At 67.8% G+C, this 19,290-nt stretch overlaps 1 protein-coding gene and 1 long non-coding RNA gene across 8 annotated transcripts; both read left to right on the forward strand.

Moving 5' to 3' along the window:
• On the forward strand, positions 1 to 18,279 carry NFIX (nuclear factor I X). 6 transcript variants are annotated; one of them, XM_033083838.2, is made up of 11 exons: positions 5,745 to 5,931; positions 6,075 to 6,105; positions 7,043 to 7,574; positions 10,145 to 10,207; positions 11,161 to 11,235; positions 11,718 to 11,838; positions 12,062 to 12,195; positions 12,459 to 12,581; positions 12,785 to 12,951; positions 16,394 to 16,482; positions 18,195 to 18,279. In XM_033083838.2, the coding sequence occupies exons 2-10, from the start codon at positions 6,103 to 6,105 to the stop codon at positions 16,463 to 16,465; spliced, it is 1,290 nt and encodes a 429-aa protein (XP_032939729.1). In that variant the 5' UTR covers positions 5,745 to 5,931; positions 6,075 to 6,102; the 3' UTR covers positions 16,466 to 16,482; positions 18,195 to 18,279. The 6 variants fall into 6 exon arrangements, with proteins under 6 accessions (XP_032939723.1, XP_032939725.1, XP_032939727.1 ...); XM_033083832.2 differs by lacking the exons at positions 5,745 to 5,931; positions 6,075 to 6,105 and adding an exon at positions 1 to 357; XM_033083834.1 differs by lacking the exons at positions 5,745 to 5,931; positions 6,075 to 6,105 and adding an exon at positions 1 to 357 and having other exon boundaries at positions 12,892 to 12,951.
• Positions 13,922 to 15,767, forward strand: LOC117009586. 2 transcript variants are annotated; one of them, XR_004420500.1, is made up of 7 exons: positions 13,922 to 14,149; positions 14,212 to 14,316; positions 14,371 to 14,485; positions 14,731 to 15,052; positions 15,103 to 15,141; positions 15,254 to 15,439; positions 15,699 to 15,767. It is a non-coding gene; the product is annotated as an uncharacterized LOC117009586 (long non-coding RNA). The 2 variants fall into 2 exon arrangements; XR_004420501.1 differs by lacking the exons at positions 15,254 to 15,439; positions 15,699 to 15,767 and adding an exon at positions 15,210 to 15,234 and having other exon boundaries at positions 13,922 to 14,316; positions 15,103 to 15,157.
• Positions 18,280 to 19,290: the final 1,011 nt, after the last annotated feature.

The following is a 19,290-nucleotide window of genomic DNA, read 5'->3' on the forward strand; positions in this document are numbered from 1 at the left end:
GTGTCCCCTCATGTCCCCCCCACGCTCCATCCCGCCATGGGCGTGGCTTATCGCACAATGGGCGTGCCACCAAAGAAATGGGCGGTGCCAACCCCTCACTGGGCGAGTCCCCATCCACGGGGGCGTGTCCCAGAGTGGGCGTGGCCTCCCTGGGGTGGGCGTGGCCTCCCGGGGTGGGCGTGGCCGGCGCGCGCTTCCCGCGGCAAAAGTGCGGCGGGCGCCAACTTCGGGCAAAACTTTCCCCGCGCGCCGCCGGCACCGGGACCCCCGGGACCCCCCGGTACCCCCCGGAGCCCCCCGCCATGCCCCGCCGCGGCTGACACCGCCGCCATGTACTCCCCGTATTGCCTCACCCAGGTACGGCCGGGCCGGGGGGGCCGGGACCGGGAGGCGCCCGGTAACGGCGGGGGTGGGAGCGGGGGGGGTTGGAGCGGTGCCTTTTGGATGATCGGTGCTCCATCCCCATCTCCCCCCCCAAAAAAAAATGGGGTGTAACGGGTGGGATTGCGACCCCTCCGCTGTCGCCGGGAGCTGCGGGGACCGAGATCGGGCCGGTCCGGAACGGGAGCTCCCGGTTCTGCCTCGGATCTGAGCCCCGGGAGCCTCGGCCCGGTGCCGCCGGGATCCCCCCGGGGGGTTCGGGGGGTTCGGTGCGGGACCGCCGGTGCCACGGGGGGGGTTTCACATCCTTGGCACCGCCGGGACGGGCGGGACCCCCCGGTCCCGGAGCGCGGTTGTGGCTCCGGGATCCGTCCCAGGTTCCGGGGGGCGACTTCGGGGGGATGCACGACAGCAAAACCCGACTCCGGTGGGGGGACTCCTCATTCCGGGGGGGATCCCTGAGTCCGATTTTGGGGAGGAGGGGAGGGAGGAGCAACCCCGAGCGCTCCTCGGGGAGGGCAAAACCCGCGGGCTGTGCCACGGGGGTCCCTTCAGGGGTCCCTTTAGGGGTCCTTTTAGGGGTCCCTCCCCCCCGCGCTGTCCCGGGTTACCCTCAGCGCCCCCCCCGGCGCGATTTGCGGGGCGTTGCTGTCGCTCCCCCCCCGGCGTTGCCCTTTTCTCCCGCTTTTCGGGGCGGTTTTGGCGGCCGGTTGCGTCTGGGCCGGCGGCCAGCGGCGCTTCTCGCAGCTTCGGCGCCCGCCCCGCACACGCGTGTGCACGCGCCAGGGACACGCCAGCAGCACACGCGTGTCCCCCTGCCCGTGTCACCCCCAGCACTGCCCTCCTGTGCCCCCCAAAAATCCCCAAATCCCCCTCCCCAAGCCGTGTGCGCGCCCCCCTCGTGCCGCCCGTTTTTGGGTCGGTGCCACCGGTGGATTTTGGGTGCTGGGGTTGTGCTCCGGGAACGGCGGGAGTTGTCACAGCCTATGGGTTGGCCTTGGTGTCCTCTCGGTGTCCCCTGGTGTCCCCTGGTGTCCCCTGGTGTCCCTGGCACAGGATTTGGCCTCCGTGGTGCAGCCTCGGGCTCTGGCCGGGCCACCATCCCCGCGTCCCCTCCACGTCCCTTCGTGTCCCCTCCCGTGTCCCTCTGCATCCCTGAGTGTCCCTCCCTGTCCCCCGTGTCCCCTCCCCGCCCCACTGTGCCACCCCCTGCCCATCCCCGCGGTCACCGCCACCAATCCTGGCGTCACCGCCGCTGTCACCGCCCGGCTCGCGGTGGCCCCGGTGGCCACGGGGGGCGATGGCCGAGCAGGGTTTGGCCCAGGTGTGGCACGCACACGCACGGAACGGCACAGGTGTGACATGCGTGCGTGCCGGGACACAGGTGTGACATCCAGGGCGCAGGTGTGACGAGGGGACAGAGCCACCACACGCGTGTGGCACGTCCCGGTGGCTTCCAGGTGGCCCCCAGGCCGTGGCTGATGCAATCGGGGCAGGGGGAGCCACCCCCCCCACCACCCCCCAGTCGTGTGCGGGTGAGGGGACACCTCGGGGGGGGTGGGGACACACCTGGACACGCGTGGCTTTGCGTCCCCGTGTCACCGTGCGGGGCTGAGCCCCCTCCCCGTGTCCCCTCCGTGTCCCCCCCCCCCTCCTTTGCTCACCAGCGGCATCAATAATGGAGCAGCCCTTGGCCGGGCCGGGGGGGCCCTGAATTATTGATGGGCCACAAAAAGCTTTCTTGGACGCCGCAAGCACCGCGGGGCCCCCCCGGCCCGGGGCTGGCACGAGGCCACCGGGGCTGGGGGCGGGGGGGCGGGGGGGGAACCCGGGCCGAGGGGTCCGCGCTGGGGAGGGAGCGGGGAACGCCCCAACTCCGCGGTCCAGCGGTGCCAAACCGCATCCATCGGCCACGGAACCAGCCGGGACCCCCCCCCAGAGCCCCCCCCGGCAGGATGTGGGGGTCCCGGTTGGGATCGGGGGGGAAGGGGGGGGTGGGGGCGGATGCCCGGGTTCCCCTCGAGCCGCCTGGATGCTCCACGTGGCTGCGGGCAGGGCCGGGCGGGCGCTTCCTCTGCGCGGCCCCCCCCTCCCTTTTCCCACTTTTCCCCAAATGCCAGGGCTCCCCTCGACCCCCCCAGCGTGCCACGACCCCCCCTCCAACCCCAGCCACCCCTGGCCATGCCAGCCCACCCCCCAAAACAGCCGGGTGTCCCCTCCTCAGCTGCCTGGTCCCCTGCCAGAACCATCCGGCACGTTCTCTCTCCGAGGCCACCTGGATGCCAAAATCCTCCCCCCCACCCTCCCCGGACATCGGGACCCCCCCCCCATTCCCCGCTCGGGGGTCCAGGACACCCCTCACTCCCTGCCACCCCCCTCGGCCGCCCTCCTCCCCCCCTCCCCGCACACGGGAGGGTCTTGGCAGCGGCGTCAGGGGCCGCCGGGGGGATTTTTGGCGGCAATTCCGGCTGTTTCGGGCTGTTTTCTCTCGCGGCGAAGCCGAGGGCCGGGGGGAGCTGGCAGCGGCACGGGAGGGCGGGCGCTGCCGGGCTTTGGGGAGGGGGGGCAACGTGCAGAGCACGAATTGTTGGGGGGGTTGGTTCATTGTGGGGGGGTTGGTTGATTGTGGGGGGGTTGGTCGATTTGGTAAATTTTTTTTATTTTTTTGTCATTTTTTTTTTTTCCCTCTTTTCTATTTTTTCTGGGCTTTTCCCTCCCGATCCGGCGCCGCCCCCCCCCCCTCCCCTCCCGCCGCCGCGCTGGCGCTCTGCCGGGCGCTCGCAGCTGCGGACGCGGCGACGTGGCTTCGCCCGAGACTGCGGCTCCAATGCGGGGCCGGCGCAGCCAATGGCAGCTCCGCGGCACCGCGGCACCGCCGGCCGGACCCCGCGGCGTCGCCGCCCCGACCGCGCCTCACGGCCGGACCCCGCGGTGTCACCGCCCCGACCGCGCCTCACGGCCGGACCCCGCGGTGTCACCGCCCCGACCGCGCCTCACGGCCGGACCCCGCGGTGTCGCCGCCCCGACCGCGCCTCACGGCCGGACCCCGCGGTGTCACCGCCCCGACCGCGCCTCACGGCCGGACCCCGGCGCGGCCACGAGCCGCCGGCTCCAGGCCGGAGCTTCCGGAGCTTTCCGGGGCGGTCGGCGCTGCCGGGGTGGGGAGGGGTCTATGGTGTCAAGGAGGGGTCTCAGGTGTCAAGGAGGGGTCACTCAGGTGTCCAGGAGGGGTCCAAGGTGTCAAGGAGGGATCTCAGGTGTTGGGGAGGGGTCACTCAGGTCACTCAGGTGTCCAGGAGGGGTCCAAGGTGTCCAGGACAGGTCACTCGGTCACTCAGGTGTCTGGGAGGGGTCCCACGTGTCCAGGAGGGGTCTCAGGTGTTAGGGAGGGGTCCAAGGTGTCAAGGAGGGGTCTCAGGTGTCAAGGTGGGGTCACTCAAGTGTCCAGGAGGGGTCCAAGGTGTCCAGGAGGGGTCACTCAGGTCACTCAGGTGTCCGGGAGGGATCTTAGGTGTTGGGGAGGGGTCCAAGGTGTCCAGGAGGGGTCCAAGGTGTTGGGGAGGGGTCCCACGTGTCCAGGAGGGGTCACTCAGGTCATTTAGGTGTTGGGGAGGGGTCCAAGGTGTGCAGGAGGGGTCTCAAGTGACCAGGAGGAGTCTCAGGTGTGAGGAACGGGTCACTCAGGTGTCCAGGAGGGGTCCAAGGTGTGCAGGAGGGGTCCCACGTGTCCAGGAGGAGTCACTCAGGTCACTCAGGTGTCCGGGAGGGGTCCCAGGTGTCAAGGAGGGGTCCAAGGTGTCCAGGATGGGTCACTCGAGTCATTCAGGTATCCAGGAGGGGTCTCAGGTGTTGGGGAGGGGTCACTCAGATGTCGAGGAGAGGCCAGAGTTGTCAGGAAGGCGTCCAAGGTGTCCAGGAGGGGTCTCAGGTGTCAAGGAGGGGTCTCAAGTGACCAGGAGGAGTCCAAGGTGACCAGGAAGGGTCCAAGGCATCAAGGAGGGGTCCAAGGTGTCCAGGAGGGGTCACTCGAGTAATTCAGGTGTCCAGGAGAGGTCTCAGGTGTCCAGGATAGGTCATTTGGGTCACTCAGGTGTCCGGGACGGGTCCAAGGTGTCGGGGAGGGGTCACTCGGTCACTCAGGTGTCCGGGAGGGGTCTCAGGTGTCCAGGAGGGGTCTCAGGTGTCCAGGAGGGGTCCAAGGTGTGCAGGAGGGGTCCCTCAGGTCACTCAGGTCTCCACAAGGGATCCCAGGTGTCCAGGAGGGGTCACTTGGGTCACTCAGGTGTCCAGGAGGGGTCACTCAGGTGTCCAGGAGGGGTCACTCAGGTGTCCAGGAGGGTTCCCAGGTGTCCAGGGGGGTCACTCAGGTGTCCAGGGGGGTCCCAAATCCCACCCTGCACCCAGAGGATGCTGCTGGGCCCGACCCCTGGGATCCAGTGACGCCAGCAGGGAAAGATCCTGGAGCAGGGGGGGCCAAGCACCATCCTCACCCCCCTCAAAAAAAAAAAAAATAAACCCTTCCCGCTGCGGTTTTGGGTTGAAAACCGCGAGGTTTTGGGCTGGGCGGGAACGGCTGCCCAGGCCCGCTGCCGAAACGCCCAAATTTTGGTTTCTTTCCTTCGCACAGAGGGATTTAATTACCGGGGGGGGGGAATGGGGGGGTAGGAAGGGGGAAAAGCGTTGGCTCCGAGCGCCGCGTCCGGGATTTTTGGGGGCAGAAACGTCGGGTTTGGGCCGTTCCGCGCTGGGGCCGCCGCGGGGCTGGGGCGAGCGGCCAAATCCGGGGCCTTCCCGCGCCGGTGGCGGGGGCTGCGGGACCCCTGGGACCCCCCCGCCCCAAACACGTCCTCGCTCGACCCTTTATTTTTTTATTTATATTTTTTTTTACACGAGGGGACCCCCCCCTCTTTGCGCGCTTCCCTTAACTCTTTTTATTTTTTATTTTTTATTTTTTATTTTTTTTTGTGGGGAAAAATCACGAGGTTTTGGTGAAGCCTCCCCCTATTTTAGGGGGTTGAAATCCCCCCCAATTCCCGTTTTTTCTCCGTTTTTTCCCCCCCTTTCCCGGGGGTCTCCCCGTTACACGCGCGGGGCGCGCTCGCCCCCCCCCCTTCTGACCACGCCCCCTCCCGTTAAACCACGCCCATCAGGCCACGCCCCCATCGCTCTCAGCCAATGGCGAGGCCGCTCCCCCCGCGCGCTGCGCTCCCATTGGCTGAGGCCGCGCCGGTCCCGGTGCCAAAAAGGGGCCGCGGTGGCTCCGCGCGCTCCGCGCCCGCGGCGGCGGCGGCTCCGGGACCCCCGATAGGGACACCCCCTCCCCAAAAAAAAAAAATTAAAAAATTAAAAAAAAATAAAACCCCGAACCGGGAACCCCCGCCCACACCCCCTCCACCACACACACACCGGCAGGGACACCCCCGCTCCCGGTAGGGATCCCCCACCCGCACCGGGATCGCCGGTAATCGGGATCTCCCCTCCGGTAGCTGCGCTGTCCCGCCAGCTGGGATCGCCCCCTGCTCCTCCATCCCGCGGTCACCGCGATCTCCGGTACCTGAGCGTTGCCCCCCGTAGGGTCCGCAGCCCCCGGACCCCCCCCCTCCCCGCCTTCCCCTTTCCCGGTAGTCGCCGTTAATTCTTTCCCTCCCCGCCTGTCGCCCCCCGGTTCTGCCCCGCCGGGGCCCGACTGGCAGCTGCCTACGGCCGGGATGAGCCGCCGCGATGGTACGGACGGGACGGGCCGGGAGCGGCGGGGCCGGGCCGGGTACCGGGACAGGCGCCGGTGGCACCGGGGACTGCGACAGCGGCCGGGATGGGACCGGGGAGCGGCGGGACCGGGGAGCGGCGAGCGGGGACGGGGAGCGGAGGCGCTGGCGGTGGGGACGGAGGTGGCACCGGGGACTGCTGGGGACGGAGATCGGCGGCACCGGGGATGGGGTTGGCAGCGGGGACCGGCAGCGGCCGAGTCCCGACAGCACCGGGAGCGTCACCGGGAGCCGGATGGGGCCGAGAGGGGAGGGACGGAGCCGTGGTGACACGGGGACCGGGCAGTCCCCGAGGCAGGGCTGTGGTGGCGCCGGGGATGAGGCTGCGGTGACACCGGGGATGGTGACAGGAGGTTCGGGGCTGTGGTGGCACCGGGGATGAGGCTGCGGTGACACCGGGGATGGTGACAGGAGGGTCGGGGCTGTGGTGGCACCGGGGACGAGGCTGAGGCGACACCGGGGGTGAGGCTGTGCCAGTACCGGGGGTGAGGCTGCGGTGACACCGGGAACGGAGCCGCATTGACACTGGGGGACGGGGACAGAGCTGTGCCAGTACCGGGGACAGAGCCGCGGTGACACCGGCGACAGGCTCAGCCACACGGGAGCCCCGCAGCACCGGGAGGGTCGGGACTGCCGGGATCCCCTACAGGGCTAGGGCTACCGGGATCCCCCTTGGGGCTACCGAGGACCCTCTTGGGGCTACCGGGGACCCCATGGGACTACCAGAGTCCCTTTTGGGGCTACCAGAGTCTCTCTTGGGGCCACCTCTCTGGTCCCAGGGGATGAGGATGTGGCCGGGAGCGGGGCTGGAACCGACCCCGCGTGGCTCCGTCCCCGCCGGCCCCGGTGGCCCCGCGGCCGCCGCCCCCAGCCCGTGTCTGTGCCCTCCCGTGCAGGATGAGTTCCACCCCTTCATCGAGGCGCTGCTGCCCCACGTCCGGGCCTTCTCCTACACCTGGTTCAACCTCCAGGCCCGCAAGCGCAAATACTTCAAGAAGCACGAGAAGCGGATGTCCAAGGAGGAGGAACGCGCCGTCAAGGACGAGCTGCTGGGCGAGAAGCCGGAGGTCAAGCAGAAATGGGCCTCGCGCCTCCTGGCCAAGCTGCGCAAGGACATCCGGCCCGAGTGCCGCGAGGACTTCGTGCTGTCCGTCACCGGCAAGAAGGCGCCGTGCTGCGTCCTCTCCAACCCCGACCAGAAGGGCAAGATCCGCCGCATCGACTGCCTGCGCCAGGCCGACAAGGTGTGGCGGCTGGACCTGGTGATGGTCATCCTGTTCAAGGGCGTGCCGCTGGAGAGCACCGACGGCGAGCGCTTGGCCAAGGCGCCCCAGTGTGCCAGCCCTGGCCTGTGTGTCCAGCCCCACCACATCGGCGTCACCATCAAGGAGCTCGACCTGTACCTGGCCTATTTCGTCCACGCGCCCGGTGAGTGCGGGCACCGAGGTGGCACCGAGCTCCTGAGGGTGGATTTTGGGGATGGTGCAGGTTTGAGGTGGTGGGGGGTGATTGGGGGGTCCTCACGGCTGCCCCCAGCCCGTCCCTGAGCGGCCTCGCTCGCACAAAGCCGCGGTGAGTGCCAACGCACGCGCCCGGCGCCGCGTGCCAAGGCCGGCGTGCCAGGGTGGGCACCGGGATTGGAACCGGGGTGGGATTGGCACCGGGGTTGGCACCGGGATGGGCTCTGAGCCGTGCCGGGCACTCATCGGGGTCACAGCAGAGCCCCTCGTGCCGGGGGGTGCTGCAGAAAACACGGGGGGGGTCACACGGGTGTGAAAATGGGGCTGGGGGTGTCACACCGGTGTGAAAATGGGGCTGGGGGCGTCACACGGGTGTGAAAATGGGGCTGGGGGTGTCACACGTTGCGGCTGAGGTGGGGGCACACCTGTGTGGGTGTCAGGGGGACCCCAGCCCAGCCCCTCGTTCCTCCCCCCTCATCATTCCGGGGGGAATTTTGGGGCTGGGGTCTCCCCGGTGCTCACCAATGCCTCGCTCCTTGCCGGACTCTTTAGGGGGTGCCCCCCTCCCCAAATCCCCCTCCTCACCAGCACCCCAAACCCAACCCACCCAGGGGTGGGGAGGGGTCCCGAACCCCCCCAAAACCCCCTCCCAACCCCCAATCCCCCCCTCCCCAGCCCAGCTGCCGGGGGCTCCAATCCCCCAAACGCGGCGCCGCCAAAATGGCCCCGGTTGGCACCGTGCCCCCGTGAGCGGCACGAGGCCCCGCCAGCAGCCCCGACCCCCCCCCTCCCACCCGGGCAGCCCCCCCTGAGCCCCCCCCACGCCCCCTCCCCACGCCTGGGGGCCCTTTGGCTGCCTCGGGATGGGGTTTGGGGGGGGGGGGCTCGGTGCCAACCCCCCCCTTGCGCGTAAGATGGCGGCGCTTGTTGGCACCCGAAACGCTCTGCGGCACCGCGGCCCCGGCACCGGGACCCTCGTGCCGTGGGGACCCCCCCCCCCAGCCCCTCGTTGGGACCCCCGAGGTGTGTGACAGAGCCCCCCCCTCTTCATCACAGCAGCCCCCTCCCCCGAGCTGGCCCTGGCACCCCGAATGTGCCATGGGGGGGACACGGGGGGACATTGGGGACCCTTCCCCACTGGGGGGTGTGGGTTTGTTTTGGGGAGGGGTCGGGTGTGGGTGTGGAGAGTTGGGGGGGTGGGGATATGAGGGGAGGGTCGGGGGGGGCTGCAGGGAGGTGGGGGGGGGTCAGGGTGAAGCTGTGGGGGGATTTTGGGGTGGGGGGGGTCCAGGTGATGCCCCCTCCCCTCTCAGAGTGGGGGGCGCAGGTGCGGGGGGGGAGGGGGGGGACACCTCGTGGGGGGGGGGGGCGCAGCTGCCCGGCAGCCCCTGCCTCCCACCCCCCCAAAATCCCCCTCCCCACCCCCCCAAATCCCCCTCCCCACCAAGGGCTGGGGGGGCTCGCTGGGGTGGGGGGGGGGGGTCTGAGGTGGGATGGGGTGCAAGGACTTCCCCCCAGTGGGTCTGGGGGCTGCAAGGGGGAGTGGGGAGGGGGAGTCCGGCACGTGCCCGCCACGCGCGCCCCTCCCCCCCTCCCCCAAATGAGGTCGCGACCCTGCACGTGCCCCCCTGACCCCCCCCCCCCCCGCAGGGTGGGTGACACCGCGGGGTCACCCCCAGGGGGACACGGAAATGGGGGGGGGGCTTCCCTGTGCCCTCCTCGACAGCACAACCCCCTCATTTTTATTTTATTTATTTTTTTTTGGGTGGGGGGGACACAAACAGAACCCGGGGGGGGGTCCCGGCTTTGCGTGGGGAGGGGGCGCCACACACCCCTTCCTTTGGGGCGGGGGTCTCAGGTGTGATTGGGGGGGGGTCCCAGGAGGGCAGGCCCGTGCTGTGGGTGGGGAGGGGGGGTTTTGGGGAGGGGGTAACCCAAGCGTTGTGTGCGCGCCCCCCCCCCGCGCTCCGCACAGACAATGGGCGCTTTGTTGGCGCTGCCCGCTGGCGGGGGTCCAGCGCATTCCTGGCCCCCGGCCCGGCCCCACGGCGGCCCCCGGGCTCCCCCCACCCCCACCCCCATCCCCACCCCCCCCTCCCCAAACCCAACCCCCCGCCAGCCCAGACCCCCCCCCCCCAAAATCCCTCCCATCACTTTGGGGGTGCAGAGAAAAGGGAGGGGGGGGACACCCCCATATCCCCCCCACATCCCCTCCCCCACCACACCTGGGCGCTGTTTGGGGTCTGGGGGGGGTGGGGAGCAGCCGGTGGGACCCCCCCCCCCCCTTTCCTTCCCCAATGTGGGGGGGGGGGCTGCGGGTTCTGGCGAGGTCCCGGCGGGCGCTCACCTCGAACGACCCCGCGGGACGGAACAAGGGGCCCTTGAGCACCGGGGCCGCCCCTCCCTCCCCTCCCTTCCCCCCTCGGGGGGGTCGCGGGGGTCCCCCGGGATTGGGGGGGGGAGGGGAAGAGGGGGGGACACCCCCCGTGTCCGTGTCTGACCCCGTTTTTTCGCTCCGCCCCCTCCCCAAAAATTCAGATTCCGGCCAATCCGACAGCTCAAACCCGCAGGGGGACGCGGACATCAAACCACTGCCCAACGGTGGGTGACACGGGTGACATCCCCCCCCCGCGGTGTCCCCAAGGGTCCCCTCAGTGTCCCCAGTGTCCCCTCAGTGTCCCCTGACCCCGCTGTGCCCCCCGCCCCCGACTCTTCAGTGTCACTCTGGCGTTTCCCTCTGTGCCCTCCCCCCGTTCCGTCTGTCCTCAGTGTCCCTTCAGTGTCCCCAAGTGTCCCCCCATGTCCCTCCTGTGTCCCCAGTGTCCCTCTCAGTGTCCCCTCAATGTCCTCAGCGTCCTCAAGTGTCCCCAGTGTTCCCCTCTGTGTCCCCTCAGTGTCCCCAGTGTCCCCTCAGTGTCCCCTGACCCCGCTGTGCCCCCCGCCCCCGACTCTTCAGTGTCACTCTGGCGTTTCCCTCTGTGCCCTCCCCCCGTTCCGTCTGTCCTCAGTGTCCCTTCAGTGTCCCCTCAATGTCCTCAGTGCCTCCTCAGTGTCCCCAGGTGTCCCCCCTGTGTCCCCTCGGTGTCTCCAGTGTCCCTCTCAGTGTCCCCAGTGTCCCCCTCTGTCCCCTCAGTGTCCCCAAGTGTCCCCCTCTGTCCCCTCAGTGTCCCCAAGTGTCCCCTCATGGCCCTCCTATGTCCCCACTGTCCCATGCAGTGTCCCCAGTGTCCCTCTCTGTGTCCCCACACTGTCCCCAAGTGTCCCCCCATGCCCCTCCTGTGTCCCCAGTGTTCCCCAGTGTCCCCTCAGTGTCCCCTCCCGTGTCCCCATTGTCCCCTGCAGTGTCCCCAGTGTCCCTCTCAGTGTCCCCTCCCGTGTCCCCATTGTCCCCTGCAGTGTCTCCAGTGTCCCCTCAGTGTCCCCAAGTCTCCCCCCATATCCCTCCCGTGTCCCCTGCAGTGTCCCCAGCTCCACTCCTTGCACCCCCCCAGTGTCCTCCCCTGTCCCCTGTGACCCCCCCAAAGTCACCCCCGTGTCCCCCCCTGTCCCCCCAGGCCACCTGACCTTCCAGGATTGCTTCGTGACGTCGGGAGTGTGGAACGTGACGGAGCTGGTCAGGGTGTCCCAGAGTAAGTGGGGGACCCCAAAACTGGGGGGACACCGAAATTGAGGGGACCCAAAAATTGGGGGGGTGGGCACCAAAACTGGGGGACACCAAAATTGGGGGGACACCGAAACTGGGGGGACACCGAAATTGGGGAGGGGACACCGAAATTGGGGAGACACCAAAACTGGGGGACCCGAAAATTGGGGGGACACCAAAATTGGGGGGCCCGAAAATTGGAGGGACACTAAAATTGGGGGGACACCAAAATTGGGGAGCTCGAAATTTGGGGGGACACCAAAATTGAAGGACCCGAAAATTGAGGGGACACCAAAATTTGGGCTCCCGGGTGGGGGTGACACCAAAATTGGGGATCTCGGGTTTGGAGGGACACCGGGTGGGGATGGCACAGGGGGAACACGGGGTGGGGAGGGTGGCAGGGGACACGGAGGGGGTGGCGCTGACCCTTTGAGGGTCCCCCACGTGTCCCCCCCGTGTCCCCCCCAGCCCCCGTGGCCACGGCATCGGGCCCCAACTTCTCGCTGGCCGACCTGGAGAGCCCGGGGGGCTACTACAACATCAGCCCCGTCGCCCTCGGCCGCCGGCCCCTGGGACCCCCCACTGCCAGGTACGGGGACCCCCCAAATCCCTGTGACACCCCCGGACCCCCCAAACCCCTTCCTGCGCTCCCCATTTTCCACTCAGGGTTCCCCCAAAACCTCTCAGGGGGGGCTGGGACCCCCTGAACTCCCCCAGAGGCTTTTTGGGGTGACACCCCGACCCCGGAGGTGACACCCCGACCCCGGAGGTGACACCCCGACCCCCGAGGTGACACCCCTGTCCCCCCACAGTGGCCCGAAGCGCCCCAAAGCGCTGGACGAGGGGGACCTGGAGGGTCCCGGGGACGACGTTTTCTACCCCGGGCCGGGGCGGTCCCCAGCCCCCGGCAGCAGCCAGGGACCCTGGGGGGGGGACGTTGACACCGGTGGGTGAGACACGGCGGGGTTTGGGGACACTGGGGGGACACTGGGGGGGGGGGACATGGGGGGGTTTCCTGGGCGTGGGGAGAGGAATTTGGGAGGGACGCGGGGAGGGGGGGACGGGAGGGTCCGGGGGGCGCAGGGAGGAGGGGGAAAGGAGGGGCTGGGGGCGCACGGGGTGAAATTTGGGGGAAGGGGGCGTGTGCGGGGGTGCTGGGGTCCGGCTGCCCCCCCCCCCCCCCCCCCCCCCCCTGGCCCCCCCCACCAGGCCCGGCGGCGCTGAAGAAGTCGGGGAAGTTGGATTTCTGCAGCGCCCTGTCGGGGCACGGCGCCGCTCCCCGCATGGCCTTCGGCCACCACCCCCTGCCCGTCCTGGCCGGCGTCCGCCCCGGTGAGACCCCACACCCCCGGACCTCCCACCCCACCCCGGGGGGCTACCGGGGCTGACCCAGGGCGGGGCGAGCCGGGGGTGGTGGGGACACCCCTGGAGGAGGGGGGAGGGCGGGGGTCGGTCCAACCCAAATCGGGGTGGGGGGCTCCCCGTGGCCGCCGGGGTCCCGTGGCCGCCGGTGCTGGCGCTGAGGGTCCCTGCAGGCAGCCCGCGGGCCACGGCCTCGGCGCTGCACTTCCCGTCGGGGTCCCTCCTGCCCCAGTCGAGCCCCTACTTCGCCCACCCCACCATCCGCTACCACCACGGGCAGGACTCGCTCAAGGACTTCGTGCAGTTCGTCTGCGCCGACGGCGCCGCCCAGGGCCCCCAGGTGCGGCGGGGACGGGCGCGGGGGCGGCCCGGGGGTCGCGGGAAAGGCCCGGGGGTCGCGGGGGACACGCGTGGGAATTGGGGGGGGGGGGGAACACCGGGAACGCCCCATCGGGAGTGGGCGGGGCCTGGCTCAGAACGAGGCCGCCGCGCTTTATGTAAATGAGGGTGAGGAGGCGGGGCGTGTATGCAAATTAGGTGTCGGTAAAGCGAATAGGTGTGCGGTATGCAAATGAGGAGAGAGGGGCGGAGTTTGTATGTAAATGAACCCGGCGGAGGGCGGGGCCTGTATGCAAATGAGCGCAGGTGGCCGCGCTGGCTGCGGCAGAGCCAGGAGGGGGTGACGGGGACCCCCCCCCAAAAAAAAATCCCACCTGGGGACCCCCAACATGGGGACACCCCCCTAAAATCCCACCTGGGGACCTCCCACCTGGGGGGGGAATCCCCACGTAGGGACCCCCAGGTGGAACCCCCCCTGTGCCAGGTGCGAGGGGCTGCGAAGCCCCCTCCCCAAACCACCCCCGTGCCACTGCCCACCCCCCCAACCCCCGCCCAGTCCCGGGGGGTCTCCCGGGGGGTCTCCCGGGGGTCCCGTCACCGTGTTCTCGTTGCAGCCGTGCGGGGCGCAGGGCCGGGCTGGGGGGGCTGCGGGGGCCCCCCTGGCCCGACCCCTGCCCCTGCCCCCGCCGGAGCCCAAAGCCCCCAGCGGCCCCCCGGGCGGAGCCCCCGCCGCACCCCGTAAGTGCCCCCCTGCACCCCAGTGCGCCCCCCACCCCCACGGACCCCCCCCACGGCACCCCCCCACGGCACCCACCGCGCCCGCAGCCGGGCCCTGGCCGTGGGGGGCGGGGGGCAGGGGGGGGCCCAGGTGCAGGGGGCAGGTGTGGGGGGCGCCAGCCAGGTGTAGGGGGTGCCCAGGTGTGGGGGCTGGGGTGGGGGGGGTGCAGGAGCGAGGTGCAGGTGTGCAGGTGTGAGATTCAGGTGCCCAGGTGTGGGATTCAGGTGTTCAGGTGTGAGATTCAGGTGCCCAGGTGTGGGATTCAGGTGCCCAGGTGTGAGATTCAGGTGCCCAGGTGTGGGATTCAGGTGCCCAGGTGTGAGATTCAGGTGCCCAGGTGTGGGATTCAGGTGTTCAGGTGTGGGATTCAGGTGCCCAGGTGTGGGATTCAGGTGTTCAGGTGTGGGATTCAGGTGTTCAGGTGTGAGGTGCAGGTGCCCAGGTGTGGGATTCAGGTGCCAGGTGTGGGATTCAGGTGCCCAGGTGTGAGGTGCAGAGCAGTGGAGTGCAGGTGTTCAGGTGTGGGGTGCAGGTGACACCTGGGGACCTCAGGGCTGGTGGCACCTGGGACCCAGGTGTGGTCTCGGGGTGCTCCTGGGACAGGTGATAGGGGTGGGCAGCAGGTGACAGGAGCTGCCCGAGGTGCACCTGAGACAGGTGACAGGAGCACCTGAGACAGGTGACACAGTGCCCCAGGTGACAGGAGCACCTGAGACAGGTGACACAGTGCCCCAGGTGACAGAGACACCTGAGACAGGTGACACAGTGACCCAGGTGACAGGAACTGTCCGAGGTGCACTTGAGACAGGTGACACAGTGCCCAGGTGACAGGAGCTGCTTCAGGTGCACCTGAGAAAGGTGACACACAGTGCTCCAGGTGACAGGGGCAACTGACACAGGTGACACAGTGCCCCAGGTGACAGGAGCTGCTCGAGGTGCACCTGAGACAGGTGACAGGAGTGACCCAGGTGACAGGAGCTGCTCGAGGTGCACCTGAGACAGGTGACACAGTGCCCCAGGTGACAGGAGCACCTGAGACAGGTGACACAGTGCCCAGGTGACAGGAGCACCTGACACAGGTGACACAGTGCCCCAGGTGACAGGAGCACCTGACACAGGTGACACAGTGCCCCAGGTGACAGAGACACCTGAGACAGGTGACACAGTGCCCCAGGTGACAGGAGCACCTGACACAGGTGACACAGTGCCCCAGGTGACAGAGACACCTGAGACAGGTGACACAGTGCCCCAGGTGACAGGGACTGTCCAAGGTGCACCTGAGACAGGTGACAGAGTGCCCAGGTGACAGGAGCACCTGAGACAGGTGACACAGTGCCCAGGTGACAGGGGCTGCTCAAGGTGCACCTGAGACAGGTGACACAGTGCCCCAGGTGACAGGAGCACCTGAGACAGGTGACACAGTGCCCAGGTGACAGGGGCTGCTCAAGGTGCACCTGAGACAGGTGACAGGAGTGACCCAGGTGACAGGAGCACCTGAGACAGGTGACAGGGGCACCTGAGCCAGGTGACACAGTGCCCCAGGTGACAGGAGCACCTGAGCCAGGTGACACAGTGACACAGGTGACAGGAGCACCTGAGACAGGTGACACAGTGCCCCAGGTGACAGAGACACCTGACACAGGTGACACAGTGCTCCAGGTGACAGGAGTTACCCCGATGTACCCCCAGCACAGGTGACACAGTAACACAGGTGACAGGAGCACCTGAGACAGGTGACGCAGTGCCCCAGGTGAGAGGGGCACCTGAGACAGGTGACACAGTGCTCCAGGTGACAGGGACTGTCCAAGGAGCACCTGAGACAGGTGACACAGTGAGCCAGGTGAGAGGGGCACCTGAGACAGGTGACACAGTGCCCCAGGTGACAGGGGCACCTGAGACAGGTGACACAGTGCCCCAGGGTGACAGGAACTGTCTGAGGTGCACCTGAGACAGGTGACACGGTGACACAGGTGACAGGAGCACCTGAGACAGGTGACACAGTGCCCCAGGTGACAGGAGCACCTGAGACAGGTGACACAGTGCCCCAGGTGACAGGGACTGCTCGATGTGCCCCCAGCACAGGTGACAGTGGTTACCCAGGTGACAAGAGGGTCCCCGGGGCAGGTGCCAGGAGCCCGCAGGTGACCCGGGGGTGCCCCAGGTGACAGGTGCCCCCGCCCGGCCCGGCTGCCCGTGCATCATCACCTGCATCGTCATCGCTGTCACCGGCCCGGCGCCTCATCCCCCCCATTCCAGCCCGGTTCCTTCGCCATTTCCCCCCCTTTTTACCCCATTTTCGCTCTGGGGGAGGGGGGCAAGCGCGGGTTGAGGTTGGGGGGGGGGGATCCTGGACCCGGACTCACCTGCGTGCCCCCCCCCGAGGGCAGGTGACACCTGGATGCTCCATCCTCGGGGGGTGGGGGGTACCTGGGGGGGTCTGGGGTCGCACAGGTAAGTACGGGGTGGGGAGGGGGCTCCATGAGAGGGGGGGGTCTCGTCCTCGTCGCCGCGCCCTTCACGAGGGTCTCACACAGGTGTGATGGAGCACGGAGTGGGGGGGTGGGGAGGGGGCTCCGCCAGCGCTGTGTGACACCTGGAGGGGGGGGTTTGGTGGCACCCCCGCGTGTCCCGCCCCCTCCCCGGGCTGAGCCCGCTCTCCCCGCAGCATTCGCAGCGTCAGGCGCCGCCGCTGCCCCCCGCCTTGTCGGCCTCGGACCCCGCGACGGCAACTTTCTGACCCTCCCCCAGCAGCAGGTACGGCCCCTCCCCACTTCCGGTACACCTGGGACCCCCCCCTCGACAAATGGACCCGTCCCTGCACACCTGAGCTCCCCCCTGGACAAATGGACCCGTCCCTGCACACCTGAGCACCCCCCCTTGGACAAATGGACTCTCCCTGCACACCTGAGCACCCCCCCTTGGACAAATGGACTCTCCCTGCACACCTGAGCACCCCCCCTTGGACAAATGGACCCGTCCCTGCACACCTGAGCTCCCCCCCCCTTGGACAAATGGACTCTCCCTGCACACCTGAAACCCCCGCTTGGACAAATGGACTCTCCCTGCACACCTGAGCCCCCCCCCTTGGACAAATGGACTCTCCCATGCACACTTAAACCCCCCCCTTGGACGAATGGACTCTCCCTGCACACCTGAGCACCCCCCTTGGACAAATGGACTGTCCGTGCACACCTGAGCTCCCCCCCTTGGACAAATGGACTCTCCCTGCACACCTGAGCCCCCCCTTTGGACAAATGGACTCTCCCTGCACACCTGAGCCCCCCCTGGACAAATGGACCCGTCCCTGCACACCTGAGCCCCCCCTTGGACAAATGGTCTCTCCCTGCACACCTGAGCTCCCCCCATTGGACAAATGGACTCTCCCTGCACACCTGAGCCCCCCCCATTGACAAATGGACTCTCCCTGCACACCTGAGCCCCCCCCGGATTTGGGGGGACACCTGTGGGGGGACACCTGAGCCCCCCCACACCTGGGATTCCCTCCCAGAATTTTGGGTCACCCCTCAGCCCCCCCCCCCTTGGTGTCCCCCTTGGTGTCCCCCAGGCCACGCCCCCGATGACATCACCGCGGGGGGACAAAGGGGGGCGTGTCCAAGCCACCCCAGCGCGGCCGCCATTGGCTGCCCGCGGCCTCGTGGCACGACGCCCGATTGGCTGCCTGCCCTGCGCTGCCGCCCGCTGATTGGCTGCCTGCCCAGCGCTGCCGCCCGCTGATTGGCTGGCGCGGGGCGCGGGACCGCGGCGGGGCGCGGAGCCAATAGGAGGCGGCGGAAGGAGGGGGTTCAGGGCAGGCAGCCAATGGGGGCTCTCGGCGGGCCCAGCAAGGCGCGGCCTGATTGGCTGGCACCGTGAGGGAGGAGGGGGCGGAGCCAGCGCTGATTGGCTGGCAGCGGCGGGGCCTTGGCAGCGGCAGGGCGCTGCGGCGGCACGGCGCGATCCCATTGGCTGCGCGCGGTGGTGCGGCCGCGCCTCAGCCAATGGCGGCGCGGCTCGCGCGGGCCGGGGGCGTGGCCAAACCGTGAGGGGGGGGGGGGGGAGTGTCCCCCTCATGCCCCCCCCGCCATTTTGGGGTCCCCATTTTGGGGGGGGGGTCCCAGACCCCTGAGCTCGGAGGGGTCCCCAAAATTTATTTTTTTTTGGGGGGGGGGTCAGGAGAATTTGAGGTGCGCCCCCCCACTTTTTACAGCGATCCCCGAGTTTAATTTTTTAATTTTTTGGGGGGTTACGACCCCCCCCCCCCAAATTCCACAGGTGAGGGGGGGGAAGTTTGATGTCATGAGGGGATTTTTTGGGGAGGGGGGTTTGATGTTTTGAGGGGGGATTTTGGGGGGTTTTGATATTTTGGGGGGGGGTTTGATGTTTTGGGGGGGATTTTGGGGTGGGGGTCTTTCTGCCCCCTCCCCAAATTTTGGTGACCCCTCCCCAAAATCTTCCCCCCCCCCCAGTCCTGGTTCCTCTGACGCCGCCCCCGGACGAGGAGAAACCGCCCGGAAAAAAGGAGAAAAACGGGAAAAAAGAAAACAAAAAATACAAAAAAAACAACAAAAACAACCAGCCACAAAAATCACAAAAAAAAAAAAAAAAAAAAAAGCCGCAGCCCCCCCCCCCCTTTTTTCCCCCACCTCTCCCCCCTCCCCAAAATAAAAAACCCCAACCTGGACCCCCCCCCCAAATCCGTCCGACCCCCCCCTCCCCTCACGACGTGGATGAGGGTTCGGCCTCTCTGATGTGTCCCCCTCCCCAAAAAAAAAACCAACAAAAAAATATTAAAATTAAAATAAAAACAATCCCCCCCCCCCCGGCACACACAGGGTCACCCCGGAGGGAACAGGAGGGGGGGGGGTGGGTGGGGGTCGCACCCCCCCTTTAAAAAAAAAAATAACAAGAAAAAAAATCCCCCCCACCCCAAATCTTTATCCCACCCCCCTAAAAAAAAATTTAAAAATTAAAAAAAAAAAGCCGAGCCCCCCCCCGCGTGTGCCCCCCCCCCCAAATTCAATCACCAGCACTCACGCGCGATCGGGGGGGGCCCCCCCTCGCTGCAGGCCAGCGAGAGGGGGGGCAGGGGGGGGCCACGACCCCCCGACCCCCCCCCAAAAACACCCCCCGAGCTTTGGGGTCCAACCCCCCCCTCCCCCTTTTTACCCCCCCCTTTCAATCCTCCCGCTCATTTTTTTAATTAAGTGCAATTACCCCCCCCCACGCCCCTCCCCCAACCCCCCCCCGGGGTCAAACTCCCGCGTTTTGGGGTCAAACCCCCCCCCACCCCAAATTTGGGGTTAAACCCCCCCTTATTTAGGGTGAACCCCCCCATTTTAGGGTCAAACCCCCCCTTATTTGGGGTCAAACCCCAATTTCCCCCTCCCCATTTTGGGGTCCCTCCCAAATTTGGGGTCAAACCCCCCCAATTTTGGGGTGAACCCTCCCATTTTAGGGTCAAACCCCCTCTATTTTGGGGTTAAACCCCCCTTATTTGGGGTGAACCCCCCCCATTTTGGGCTCAAACTCCCCTTAATTGGGGTCAAACCCCCCCATTTTGGG

This window comes from Catharus ustulatus, chromosome 33, assembly GCF_009819885.2.
Source record: "Catharus ustulatus isolate bCatUst1 chromosome 33, bCatUst1.pri.v2, whole genome shotgun sequence".
NCBI classification, from domain to species: domain Eukaryota; kingdom Metazoa; phylum Chordata; class Aves; order Passeriformes; family Turdidae; genus Catharus; species Catharus ustulatus.